This window comes from Salmo trutta, chromosome 14, assembly GCF_901001165.1.
Source record: "Salmo trutta chromosome 14, fSalTru1.1, whole genome shotgun sequence".
Lineage (NCBI taxonomy): Eukaryota > Metazoa > Chordata > Actinopteri > Salmoniformes > Salmonidae > Salmo > Salmo trutta.
The window spans coordinates 19,810,581-19,825,041 of NC_042970.1; the positions used below are offsets into that span (position 1 = coordinate 19,810,581).

Sequence of the window (14,461 nt, forward strand, 5' to 3'; positions counted from 1 at the left end):
GTCGGTAGGACAGGGTGAACACAAAACGGGTAAAAAACATGGCCCACCTTGAAAAAACATGGCCCACCCTCGCCGCCCGGATTTACTCCAGATTGCGGTGGTCAGTCCAGATGAGAAAAGGGTGTCTCGCCCCCTCAAGCCAATGTTTCCACGCCTTCAGAGCCTTGATGACAGCCAACAGCTCCCGGTCAACCACATCATAGTTTTGCTCCGCCGGGCTGAGCTTCTTCAAAAAGAAGGCACAGGGGGCGGAGATTCGGTGGCGTACCCGAGCACTGAGAGAGCACGGCTCCTATCCCAGCCTCGGACGCGTCCACCTCCACTATGAACGCCAAAGAGGGATCCGGATGAGCCAGCACGGGAACCGAGGTAAACAGAGCCCTCAGGTGACCAAAAGCTCTGTCTGCCTCAGCCGACCACTGCAGTCGCACCGGTCCCACCTTCAGCAGTGAGGTAATGGGAGCTGCTACCCGACCAAAGCCCCGGATAAACATCCGGTAGTAGTTGGCAAACCCTAGACCAAGCACCCTGCGCACCAGGGACACATGCTCAGCGCGTGTAGCGGAGTATATCAGAATGTCGTCGATATACACCACTACACCCTGCCTGTGCAGGTCCCAGAAAATCTTGTGTACAAAGGCCTGGAAGACTGATGGAGCATTCACCAACCCGTACGGCATGACGAGGTACTCATAGTGCCCTGAGGTGGTACTAAATGCCGTCTTCCACTTGTCCCCCTCCCGGATACGCACCAGGTTGTAAGCGCTCATGAGATCTAATTTTGTGAAGAAGCGCACCCCATGCATTGACTTGATCGCACTGGCGATGAGAGGCAGCGAGTAGCTGAACCTCACCGTGATCTAATTGATACCCCGATAGTCAATACACGGGCGCATACCTCCATCCTTCTTCTGCACAAAAAAGAAACTCGAGGAGAATTATCGCACAATCCCCCCGTCGATGGGGTGGTAATTGAGTAGGCGAGAGCCAAATCTGCATATTCTGAGTGGATGCGCACGGTAGAGACCTGGTCTGGACTTTCCACCGTAGACGCACCGATGGAAACCCCTACACACCTCCCTGAGCACTTTCGTGACCACCCCTTGAGAGCCCTCTGTTGCAACGAAATAGTGGGGTCATGACAGGCCAACCAGGGTAGGCCCAGCACCACGGGGAATGCAGCAGAATCAATAAGGAAGAAACTGATTCTCTCCTTGTGACCCTCCTGCGTAACCATGCATAGTGGAGCGGTGGCCTCCCTCATCAGCCCTGATCCTTATGGTCGACTATCTAGGGCGTGCACAGGGAAGGGCATATCCACAGGAACAAGGGGGATCCCTAAACTATGGGCAAATGAACGGTCAATAAAATTCCCAGCTGCGCCTGAATCTACGAGCGCCTTATGCTGGGAATGCGGGGAAAACTCAGGAAATGTAATAAACACATACATGTGAGCAACAGGGGGCTCTGGGTGAGCCTGGTGCCGACTCACCTGGGGTGACACGATAGTGCCCTGCCTGCTGCTTCACAGTTTTAATAAGCCAATCCTTTCCATGGTAGCTTTGTGACTTTCATTGAAAAAATACCAAGAGCATATTCATATGATTTGTTGTGGTCATTTATAATGAGAAATCCAATCATATGTTTTTCTGGCCAATGCATGCAGATCAATCACATGACATATTGCAACATGTTTGGTTTGTGGTAACTTCATGTTGTAAGGTATGGTGTTGATGGATCTTCTAAAAGGAACCATGAGGTAGTTGAGTGTCCTCCACCCTCCACTCATGGTCAGTCTGCCTGGGCCAGACCTCACAGTTGCCACCAGTGTAAATTGATCCTGACTGTGGGGTGGGACAGTCAGTGTAAGTTGATCCTGACTGTGGGGTGGGAAAGTCTGTGTAAATGGTCAGCACGGCCTTCCCACGTTAGCACACTGCCAGCTGACCAGGGCGGAACCAGGGAAGTGTAACGGCTGTCATAGTAATGAAACCAAGGTGCAGCGGAGGATGTGTGTTCATCTTGATATTTAATGAAAAAAGGAGAACACTATACAAAAATAAACCAAAGACAGCAAAACAGTCTTGTCAGGAAAAACTCTCAACAGAAAGCGCTAGACAGAAACAATCACCCACAAAAACCCAAAGGAAAAACAGGCTACTTATGTGTGACTCCCAATCAGCAACAACAAACTACAGCTGTGCCTGATTGGAAGCCACACGGCCAAAATCAACGAAACAAACCAACCTAGAAAAAAGAACATAGAACGCCCACCCAATGTAACACCCTGGCCTAACCAAAATAAAGAACAAAAACCCCTCTCTATGGCCAGGGCATTACAGTACCCCCCCCCCAAAGGTACGGACTCCGGCCGCAAAACCTAACTCTGAAGGGGAGGGTCCGGGTGGGCCCTCTTACGGCGGCGGCTCAGGTGCGGGACGTGGCCTCCGCTCCACCCTCGGCGTTGCCCACTTAGGTGGTGCCCTGGCCGCGCCGGAGGACTGGTGGGCGACCCTGACTGCGCCCTGCTGGCGGGCGATTCTGGTTGCGCCCGGCTGGCAGGGCGACTCTGGCTGTGCCCGGCTGGCGGGCGACCCTGGCTGCGCCCGGTTGGCCGGCCATTCTGGCTGCGCCCGGCTGGCGGGCGACTCTGGTTGCGCCCGGTTGGCGGGCAACCCTGGCTGCGCCCGGCTGGCGGGCGATTCTGGTTGCGCCCGGTTGGCGGTCAACTCTGGCTGCGCCCGGCTGACGGGCGATTCTGGCTGCGCCCGGCTGACGGGCGATTCTGGTTGCGCCCGGTTTGCGGGCGACCCTGGCTGCGCCCGGCTGGCGGGCGTCCCTGGCTGCCGGCGACCCTGGCGGCTCTGGCGGCTCCGGGTTGGCGGGTGGCTCCGGCGGCACTGACCCAGGATTCACCAGGCTGGGGAGACATGAAGGAGGCCTGGCCCTGGGCACAGGCACAGGACTCACCAGGCTGGGGAGACATGAAGGAGGCCTGGCCCTGGGCGCAGGCACAGGACTCACCGGGCTGGAGGGCGGCTCTGGCGGCTCCGGACAGGCGGGCGGCTCTGACGGCTCCGGACAGGCGGGCGGCTCTGGCGGCTCCGGACTGGCAGGCGGCTCTGGCGGCTCCGGACTGGCGGGCGGCTCTGGCGGCTCCGGACTGGCGGGCGGCTCTGGCTTCTCCGGACTGGCGGGCGGCTCTGGCCCAGGACTCACCAGGCTGGGGAGACATGAAGGAGGCCTGGCTCTGGGCGCAGGCACTGGACTCACCAGGCTGGGGAGACCCACTGGAGGCCTGGTCCGTGGAGGCACAGGACTGACCAGGATGGGGAGACCCACTGGAGGCCTGGTCCGTGGAGGAGGCACAGGCTTGACCAGGATGGGGAGACCCACTGGAGGCCTGGTCCGAGGAGGAGGCACAGGATAAACCGGGCTGTGGGGGAGCACTGGAGTTCTTGTACGTAGGCTCTTTACCCACACTCAAGGCTGAATGCCCACTTTGTCCCGGCACGGGCGGAGCGCAGGCATTGGGCGAACTGGGCCCTCCCAGCGCCCTGCAGAGCCGGTGCAGGATAACCTGGACCGAAAAGGCGTACTGGAGACCAGACGCGCTGAGCTGGCACAATCCGTCCTGGCTCGATGCCTGCACTCGCATGGCACTTGCGGGGGGCTGGCCTATAGCGCACCGGGCTATGAATGCGCACTGGAGACACCGTGCGCTTCACAGCATAACACGGTGCCTTACCAGTACCACGCTGCTTCCGGTAAGCACGGGGTGTTGGCTCAGGTCTACCGCCTGACTCCGCCAATCTCCCCGTGTGCCCCCCAAAAATGTTTTTGCGGGCTTCCTCTCGTGTCTGCTGCGCTCCCTTTCCTCATACCAGCGCCTCTCAGCTCTCGCCGCCTCGATCTCCCACTGAGGGCGGCGATAATCCCCAGCTTGAGCCCATGGTCCTTTACTCCCAAGTCCACGATTCTAGATAGCTCCTCTCCTGGTTCTTCTCCTTGTGCTGCTCCTTCCTCCGCTGCTTGGTCCGTTTTTTGGTGGGTGATTCTGTAACGGCTGTCGTAGTAATGAAACCAAGGTGCAGCGGAGGATGTGTGTTCATCTTGATATTTAATGAAAAAAGGAGAACACTGTACAAAAATAAACCAAAGACAGAAAAACAGTCCTGTCAGGAAAAACTCTCAACAGAAAGCACTAGACAGAAACAATCACCCACAAAAACTCAAAGGGAAAACAGGCTACTTATGTGTGACTCCCAATCAGCAACAACAAATTACAGCTGTGCCTGATTGGAAGCCACACGGCCAAAATCAACGAAACAAACCAACCTAGAAAAAAGAACATAGAACGCCCACCCAATGTAACACCCTGGCCTAACCAAAATAAAGAACAAAACCCCCTCTCTATGTCCAGGGCGTTACAGGAAGCAGGGAACCAGGACAAATGAACCCCCGTCTCCACCAGTTAACATCAGCTATGGGTGACTAATGGCGGGGAATAAGAACTGGATACTACTTTGACCCCTAAAAGGTCACACATGTAGGTCTACCCCCTCACCCCTACCCCTAGATATCATCCACACTCTATACTGTAGATCGGGGCCTGTGTTGACTCAGTAAAGACCTGTAGTAGTATAGTTGTATAGTTGTTGCTGCCTTTGCCCTGAGCCCCTGTTGTCCCATTAACCCCACCCCTGAGAACTCCCCGTAGCTACTAAATGCATGCTGGGACACCTGCTCTCATATGAGACCCAACCAGCAACTGGAGGACCAACATTCAGTCTCCCCACTGATTAACAAGACTCTGGTCCTTCTACCCTGTGTGTGCCTTATTCACATAACTTTAAAAAGCCTGGGTAGTGGCTAGTCCCTTTGGCCAAACAGCATGATCTTTATTATGTGTGTATTATGATGTATGCTGTTCATCTGTCTTTGTCCACACTGTGTGCTAAAGATGTCTTTGACATTGACACCCTGGTGATGACAGTCTAAAAGATATTTTGCTGGAAGTAGGTAAGGGAAAGCCCTCACCAAAGTCGTTGACTGTTCTCTCTGCTCCTGCACAGCAAGCGGTACCGGAGCGCCAAGTCTAGGACAGAAAGGCTCCTTAACTACCCCAAGCCATAAGACTGCTGAACAATTAACCAAATGGCCTCCTGGACTATTTACATTCCCCCCCCCCATTTGTTTTTACACTGCTGCTACTCGCTGTTTATTATCTATGCATAGTGACTTCACCCCTACCCCCATGTACAAATTACCTCGACTAACCTGTACCCCCGCACATTGACTCGGTACCGGTACCCCCTGTATATAGCCTCGTTATTGTTATTTTATTGTGTTACTTTTTACTTTAGTTTATCTGGTAAATATTTTCTTAACTCTTCTTGAACTGCACTGTTGGTTAAGGGCTTGTAAGTAAGCATTTCACTGTAAGGTCTACACCTGTTGTATTCGGCGCATGTGACAAATGAAGTTTGATTTGATTTTGATTTTAAAGTATAGGGCACTAGGGTCCGCGAGGGGGTCTTGCCAGGGACAGAAGGTTTAATTTGGGTAGTGGGGGTTTCTGTGTAAGGAGAGCCTCAATACTTTATGCCAAGGGTGTGGCTGGCTTTATATCAAAGAATCAAAGTATTTGGCTAAGCGGATTAATCTCTTTCCCTCTCATTCTGTCCTTCCCTCTCCCCTCTCTCTCAGATGGTGAACTCTATGCTGGGGTCTACATTGACTTCATGGGAACAGACTCTGCCATCTTCCGTACTGGGAAACAGACCGCCATGCGTACAGACCAGTATAACTCCAGATGGTTAAATGGTAAATAAATGTCTTCTTTAATAATATTTAATGTTTACAAAATCCTCAACTCTCCCCTTTAATAAACAGGAAATGCAAACAGTTTGTAAATGATATCAACCAGATGTTCAGTGATCTTCATATCCTCCTATGCATCTTTCTCTCCTTCTCGCTCTCCTTCTCCCAGACCCTTCCTTCATCCATGTGCAGCTCATCCCTGACAGTGCAGAGAGGAATGACGACAAGCTTTACTTCTTCTTTCGTGAGAAGTCTGCTGAGATGGGCCAGAGTCCTGTGACCCAGGCCCGCATCGGTCGGATCTGCCTGGTGAGCACAGCCTCAGAATGGATTGTACTAATAATGAGACCACATTCACAAATAACAATGCATGTGACATGCACAGCAAATATACCCCAGTTTCATTAAAAAAGGGAAAGGAACCAGTCTGGGTCTATAGAACTAATGTTTGTCTAACACTGACTCGCTGAAATCCATGTGTATTTAACCTCCATGTGTATTTAACCTCCATGTGTATTTAACCTCCATGTGTATCTAACCTCCATGTGTATCTAACCTCCATGTGTATTTAACCTCCATGTGTATTTAACCTTCATGTGTATCTAACCTCCATGTGTATTTAACCTCCATGTGTATTTAACCTCCATGTGTATTTAACCTCCATGTGTATCTAACCTCCATGTGTATCTAACCTCCATGTGTATTTAACCTCCATGTGTATTTAACCTCCATGTGTATCTAACCTCCATGTGTATTTAACCTCCATGTGTATTTAACCTCCATGTGTATTTAACCTCCATCTGTATTTAACCTCCATGTGTATCTAACCTCCATGTGTATTTAACCTCCATCTGTATTTAACCTCTATGGGCTAGCGTCCCACCTACTCAACACCCAGTGGAATCCCGTGGCGCGATATTCAAATAGCTTAGAAATGCTATTACTTCAATTTCTCAAACATATGACTATTTTACACCATTTTAAAGACAAGACTCTCGTTAATCTAACCACACTGTCCGATTTCAAAAAGGCTTTACAACGAAAGCAAAACATTAGATTATGTCAGCAGAGTACCCAGCCAGAAATAATCAGACACCCATTTTTCAAGCTAGCATATGTCACAAAAACCAAAACCACAGCTAAATGCAGCACTAACCTTTGATGATCTTCATCAGATGACACACCTAGGACATTGTGTTATACAATACATGCATGTTTTGTTCAATCAAGTTCATATTTATATCAAAAAACAGCTTTTTACATTAGCATGTGACTAGCATGTGACTAGCATTCCCACCGAACACTTCCGGTGAATTTACTAAATTACTCACGATAAACGTTCACAAAAAACATAACAATTATTTTAAGAATTATAGATACAGAACTCCTTTATGCAATTGCTATGTCCGATTTTAAAATAGCTTTTCGGTGAAAGCACATTTTGCAATATTCTGAGTAGATAGCCCTGCCATCACAGGCTAGCTATTTTGACACCCACCAAGTTTGGCCCTCACCAAACTCAGATTTACTATAAGAAAAATTGGATTACCTTTGCTGTTCTTCGTCAGAATGCACTCCCAGGTTCCAAATAATCCATAGTTATATCCAAATAGCGGCGTTTTGTTCGTGCGTTCAAGACACTATCCGAAGGGTAAAGAAGGGTGACGCGCCCGGCGCGTTTCGTGACAAAAGAATTCAAAATATTCCATTACCGTACTTCGAAGCATGTCAAACGCTGTTTAAAATCAATTTTTATGCGATTTTTCTCGTAAAAAAGCGATAATATTCCGACCGGGAAACCCTGTTTTTGTTCAAAGACTGAAAATGTAAACATGGTGGAGTCTCGTGCACGAGCGCCCCAGTCTCATTGTTCTCAGATCGACCACTATCCAAATGCGCTACTGTTTTTCAGCCATGGCCTGCAAAGTCATCATTCAACGTTCTGGCGCCTTCTGAGAGCCTATGGGAGCGTTAGAAAATGTCACGTTATGCCAGAGATCCCCTGTTTTGGATAGAGATGATCAAGAAGGCCAAGAAATGGTCAGAGAGGGCGCTTCCTGTTTGGAATCTTCTCAGGTTTTGGCCTGCCAAAGGAGTTCTGTTATACTCACAGACACCATTCAATGTGTTTTAGAAACTTTAGGGTGTTGTCTATCCAAATCAAACAATTATATGCATATTCTAGTTACTGGGCAGGAGTAGTAACCAGATTAAATCGGGTAAGTTTTTTATCCGGCCGTGCAAATAGTGCCCCCTATCCCCAACAGGTTAACCTCCATGTGTATTTAACCTCCATCTGTATTTAACCTCCATGTGTATTTAACCTCCATGTGTATCTAACCTCCATGTATATTTAACCTCCATGTGTACAATACATGTCTCTATCCTTCAGATGTGACCCTGACATATGACCCTATGATCCTCTGACCTCCCGACTGGTAGTCTTAAAACTTATTAAAGGATGTAGTATATTAGCTATTCAGGTAACAGAACAGCATGGTAAAAGCCAGATCCACTAAACCAGTCCAGCAGCCCTTCCTTCTACAGCAGTATCCTCTAGTTACAGGGGTATTCAACTCTTACCCTATGAGGTCCAGAGCCTGCTGGTTTAATGTTCTACCTGATTATTAATTGCACACACCTGGTGTCCCAGGTCTAAATCAGTCCCTGGTTAGAGGGAAACAATGAAAAAATGCAGTGGATCTAGCTTTGAGGTCCAGAGTTGAGTTTGAGACAGCGTGTGGTAATTTCCCTGACCTTCTCCCCCAGAGCTGCAAATTGAGACGATCAGCAAAAATAAATAACAGGGAATGTGTTTGTCCCTGTAGGGTCAACTTGGAGTTTAGGATGCATCTTTCTGGGCTTTGCTTACAAACATGGAGAGCATAGTGTTTATTCAGTTAGTCACCGTGGGTGTGTGCTTGCATGTGCGCGCATGTGTCAGATCTTTAGCTGCTCACAACTGTTTATTTGAGTGGATCAGATAGTGACCCTGCACACAAACACCCATCCCCCTCTCAGTGGGTTCTACACTCTATACTGTTCTATCATTCACTGGTCCCCAGTGATACTGTTCTATCATTCACTGGTCCCCAGTGATACTGTTCTGTCATTCACTGGTCCCCAGTGATACTGTTCTATCATTCACTGGTCCCCAGTGATACTGTTCTATCATTCACTGGTCCCCAGTGATACTGTTCTATCATTCACTCGTCCCCAGTGATACTGTTCTATCATTCACTCGTCCCCAGTGATACTGTTCTATCATTCACTCGTCCCCAGTGATACTGTTCTATCATTCACTGGTCCCCAGTGATACTGTTCTATCATTCACTGGTCCCCAGTGATACTGTTCTATCATTCACTGGTCCCCAGTGATACTGTTCTATCATTCACTGGTCCCCAGTGATACTGTTCTGTCATTCACTGGTCCCCAGTGATACTGTTCTATCATTCACTGGTCCCCAGTGATACTGTTCTATCATTCACTGGTCCCCAGTGATACTGTTCTATCATTCACTGGTCCCCAGTGATACTGTTCTATCATTCACTCGTCCCCAGTGATACTGTTCTATCATTCACTCGTCCCCAGTGATACTGTTCTATCATTCACTGGTCCCCAGTGATACTGTTCTATCATTCACTGGTCCCCAGTGATACTGTTCTATCATTCACTGGTCCCCAGTGATACTGTTCTATCATTCACTGGTCCCCAGTGATACTGTTCTATCATTCACTGGTCCCCAGTGATACTGTTCTATCATTCACTGGTCCCCAGTGATACTGTTCTATCATTCACTGGTCCCCAGTGATACTGTTCTATCATTCACTGGTCCCCAGTGATACTGTTCTATCATTCACTGGTCCCCAGTGATACTGTTCTATCATTCACTGGTCCCCAGTGATACTGTTCTGTCATTCACTGGTCCCCTCTTTTTCACTTCTATACATATCTGGATACTCTTAATGCTGTTCAATTTATTGTCTCTACACACTCCTAGTACCCAAATATATGAACAAATGTACAGCGTAATTGCTCAAAAAATGTAACACAAAATATATGAAAACAATTTCAAATCCCAGTTAGGGACTTATTACATATAAATATGTGTAGACTGTCGTGTGCCGTATGTACAGGCCTACAACCATCATGTGGGCATTACAATGATATATGTGGTGAAAACAATTTGTTAGAGCAATATTTATTTATATATGACCTGGCAGTGTAGTTTCCCCATAAAAGTGGAATGTGCTTTAAGGAGAATGTGTTGGTTAAGGAGGAGAAAGCCTCTAAATCACATCTACTGGGTTTGGCTCTCCCTCACTGGGCTACAATTTGGCTGTAAATAAAAGGAGACAGTGTTTACCATCTCATCTCCTCACAACTAACCAGTTTCAACGATTCGCCAGCTCGCTCTCCAAACCGGGCTGCTTTTTTAAATATGTACAATGTGTGTGGGAGACTCCACCTGTGTTTATTTTTGGTGGGAGGATGTGAGTGTGTGTGTGACGAAGACCATGTTTTGTCCCTCTCTCTCCCCCTCTCTCTCCCTCCGCTTCTCCCCCTCTCTCCCCTTCTCCCTCCCTCTCTCTCTCTCCCTCCACTTCTCCCTTTCTCTCTCCCTCCACTTCTCCCTCTCTCTCCTCTTCTCCCTCTCCCTTCACTTCTCCCTCATTCTCTCCCTTCACTTCTCCCTCTCCCTCTCTTTCCCCCTCTCTCTCCCGCTGCTTCTCCCTCTCTCTCCCCCTCTCTCTCTCACTCCGCTTCTCCCTCTCTCTCTCCCTCTGCTTCTCCCTCCCTCTCTCTCCCCCTCTTCCTCTATCTCCGCTTCTCCCTCTCTCTCCCCTCCCCCCACTCTCCCACTGCTTCTCCCTCTCTCTATCCCTCTCCCTCCGCTTCTCCCTCTCTCTCCCCCTCTCCCTCCGCTTCTCGTCCTCTCCCCCCCTTTCTATCCCTCTGCTTCTCCCTCTCTCTCCCGCTGCTTCTCCCTCTCTCCCTCTTTCCCTCTCCCTCCTCTTATCCGTCCCCCCCCTTCCCCGTCTCGCTCCCTCTCCCTCTCCCTCTCCCTCTTCTTCTCCCTGCAGAATGATGACGGTGGACACTGCTGTCTGGTCAACAAGTGGAGCACTTTCCTGAAGGCTCGGCTCATCTGTTCAGTGCCGGGGGCCGACGGGATCGAGACACACTTCGACGAGCTCCGTGAGTTCTCCTCCCTTCCCTTGCTATGGTGTCACCTGTTATCCACATTAACGTGAGGAGCGAGGAACCAGACAGCCTGTGGCATGTCTTGAGGTTTCCCATTGGTATTAATACTGTGTCAAATAGAGACCACAAATTATGATGGAACTGACTCCAGACCAGCTAGAGGAACTAGTTGGTGTTGCCTGTCCTTTATAATCCTGCTTGCACTATCCACCCAGCCTGATCTCAGACCAGTTTTATCTCTGCATACCACCACCTGCCCAGGGCCTGACGGCACTGCACACAGCCCAGTCCCTGTCCCATATGGCAGCCTCTTCCATTACACTCGATCCTCCTGTGGCCCATACGGCATGCTGTAATGGGAATTGCACACACTCCGGTAGTGTACTTATTATTTTCCTTCAAGATGTCTCAAACAAAAGGCTTCTTTTTCCTGGCTGTGCATTAAGAGGTGCTCTCCCCTCCTGTAATTTACTGGATATGAGGGGCTTGCTGCCTCGTGGCAGACAGATCAGGTAGCCAGGCAGGAATGTCAGGTCCATTACCATGTCTTTCTCTCTCTCTGTCTCACTGCTTCCAAATAGAGCGTTGGAATGATGAGGGTTCTGATGGTTCTGTGACGGAGTCTACAGTTACTCAAGCCCTAACCTCAGCAATAAAAAGCTTGTGTGACTTTCTATTTGACCTCTGCTTTTAGGTTATGGTTGAGTAATTCTGCTCGCATGTGCATTAGTCTTGGACTTACCTGAACACTATGGCACAATGGTAAGGCTTTTTTTGTTAATGGTAACCATTTCACCCAAGTAAATGAAAGGATATCCAAACCGCAAGCACCGTACTCACTCTGCGGTTATAAATGACTTTGTGTCTTTATTAGTCGACTCATTGTTGACATAGACATGCCGTGCACACTGGATTTAGGGGAGAGTGGAGAGGTGGCGCTGGTTCACCTGCACGGTTCAGGATATTGCTTTAATAAAGGTGGACGTGTGTAAAGGCACAGGCTGCTGCAGTCTCCTAATGAACAGGAGACACTTAGCTCAGCTGTCATTACAGTACATCCATGCATCCCATACGTCAGACAAACCTGATGCCAGTGGGCACAGCTCACCCCTGGCAGGTACTGTACCCCCAGAAAGGGCATGTGTTAACTGGGTATAGGTGAGCTCCATGCCAAGGTTCCAGTTTACTGCTGGTTTATAATGGCTGGTCTAAATTTGTCCTCAGGTTGTGGTGTAGACAGGGGAGAATAAGGATGGTAGGATTACTCCAGTAATACAAGACAACAAGATCTATGTACCTTCTAGATAATATGTACTCTGAGTATCTCTAAAACATACATGCCACCGAAGTATTTGGGTTTAGCCTACCTTGATGTAAGAAGAACTTTGCAGCAAGCTGGGACTGGTTGCAAAAGTACCTGGATAAAGAGAACAGATGAACTTACATTAACCCCTCTCTCTATTAGTGTTGTAGTAAAGTAAAGAGGACATTGGGGTCATTATTGAAAACGGTGATGAGCCTTCCAGCCCAGCTTTAGGCCTTGTTGTTTGGGAGCAGTATTATGTGTGACTGCTGTTACTGAGGGACGCCAGAGACTCAGAGGGTTTTTACAGTTGGAAAGAGAGCGATATCAGGCAAAGCTCCAGCAGAAATACATTCTTTCTGAGGAAACAAAAAATGTGTAGACTGAGTTTTTATTGCCTTAGAAAAGAGGAAAGGGCCGTTTCAGTTCCATTCGTAGCTCTGATTAAAGACATGCTCCAGAAATGTGGCTACTACTAACTATTTTTTAAACCTCTTGATTTGGGCTTCGTGTGTCAATGTGTAGTTCATACATAAATAACCTATGAGCAGAATTACTGTCTTACCTCAATTAGCCACGGAATCCCGAGTTTGAAAGCAACTGTTTTTCTAGAACCTGTGCTGCGCCATTTTCCCTACACTTTCCCCCACGTTGGTTAGCCCCATAGCAATTCGAGTTCAGCCAATGAGCTTTAGCCTCTCTCCATATGAGTGACAGCTAGCAAGAGGCACATCATGCACCCACACCAGACCGAAAAGAGAGCAATGACGTGGTGCACATATCTGTACGTACACTATGTAGACATCCCTTCAAATTAGTGTATTTGGCTATTGCAGCCACACCCGTTGCTAACAAGTATATAAAATCGAGCACACAGCCATGCAATCTCCATAGACAAACATTGGCTGAAGAGCTCAGTGACTTTCAATGTGGCACCATCATAGGATGTCACCTTTCCAACAAGTCAGTTTTTGTCAAATTTCTGCCCTGCTAGAGCTGCCTCGTTCCACTGTAAGTGCTGTTATTGTGAAGTGCAAAGGTCTAGACAAAAATGGCTCAGCTGCGAAGTGGTAGGCCACACAAGCTCACAGAACGTGTGCTGAAGCGCGTAGTGCGTAAAATTCATCTGTCCTCGGTTACAACTCTCACTACCGCGTTCCAAACTGCCTTTGGAAGCAACGTCAGCACAATAACTGTTTGTCGGGAGCTTCATGAAATGGATGTCTATGGCCCAACAGCTGCACACAAGCCTAAGATCACCATGTGCAATGCCAAGCGTTGGCTAAAGTGGTGTAAAGCGCACCGCCATTGGACTCTGGAGCAGTGGAAACACGTTCTCTGGAGTGATGAATCACGAATCTGGGTTTGGCACATGCCAGGAGAACACTACCTGCCCGAATGCATAGTTCCAACTGTAAAGTTTGGTGGAAGACAAATAATGGTCTGGGGCTGTTTTTCATTGTTCGGCTTAGGCCCCTCAGTGAATTGAAATCTTAATGCTACAGCATACAATGACATTCTAGACGAGTCTGTGCTTACAAGTTTGTGGCAACAGTTTGGGGAAGGCCCTTTCCTGTTTCAGCATGACAATGCTCTTGTGAACAAAGTAAGGTCCATACAGAAATGGTATGTCGAGATCGGCCTGCAACGGAGCCCTGACCTCAACCCCATCGAAAACACCTTTGGGATGAATTGGAATGCCGTCTGCAAGATAGGCCTAATTGCCCAATATCAGTGCCCGACCTCACTAATGGTCTTGATGCTGAATGGAAGCAAGTCCCCGTAGCAATGTTCTAACATCTAGTGGAAAGCCTTCCCAGAAGATTGGAGGCTGTTATATCAGCAAAGGGGGACCAACTCCATATTAATGCACATGATTTTGCAATGAGATGTTCGATGAGAAGGTGCCCACATACTTTTGGCCATGTAGTGACGATGTACGCAATTTTCAGGGACTACTTTCAAAAGTATACAAATGTACCGGAGAATCCCTTCAACAAGCCTTCCTGTTGCAAACTCTTCTCTGCCTTGTCAGAATATTTATATTTCCAATCAAGTAGCTTTTCCCCTTTATGATAATAATATTTTGGGGGGCAACCGACTGCTGTACATGTATTGAGCTAATGATA

The 14,461-nt window shown here is 48.4% G+C and overlaps 1 protein-coding gene across 4 annotated transcripts in view; it reads left to right on the forward strand.

Annotated features, from left to right (window-relative positions):
• LOC115207567 (semaphorin-3F) overlaps nucleotides 1-14,461 on the forward strand; it is a 100,529-nt gene that overhangs the window by 68,999 nt on the left and 17,069 nt on the right. For all 4 annotated transcript variants that reach the window (XM_029774769.1, XM_029774768.1, XM_029774771.1 and 1 more), the window contains 3 exons: nucleotides 5,710-5,826; nucleotides 5,993-6,132; nucleotides 10,909-11,023. In XM_029774769.1, coding sequence (XP_029630629.1) covers nucleotides 5,710-5,826; nucleotides 5,993-6,132; nucleotides 10,909-11,023 — 372 coding nt within the window. The remainder of the gene's footprint in view (nucleotides 1-5,709; nucleotides 5,827-5,992; nucleotides 6,133-10,908; nucleotides 11,024-14,461) is intronic.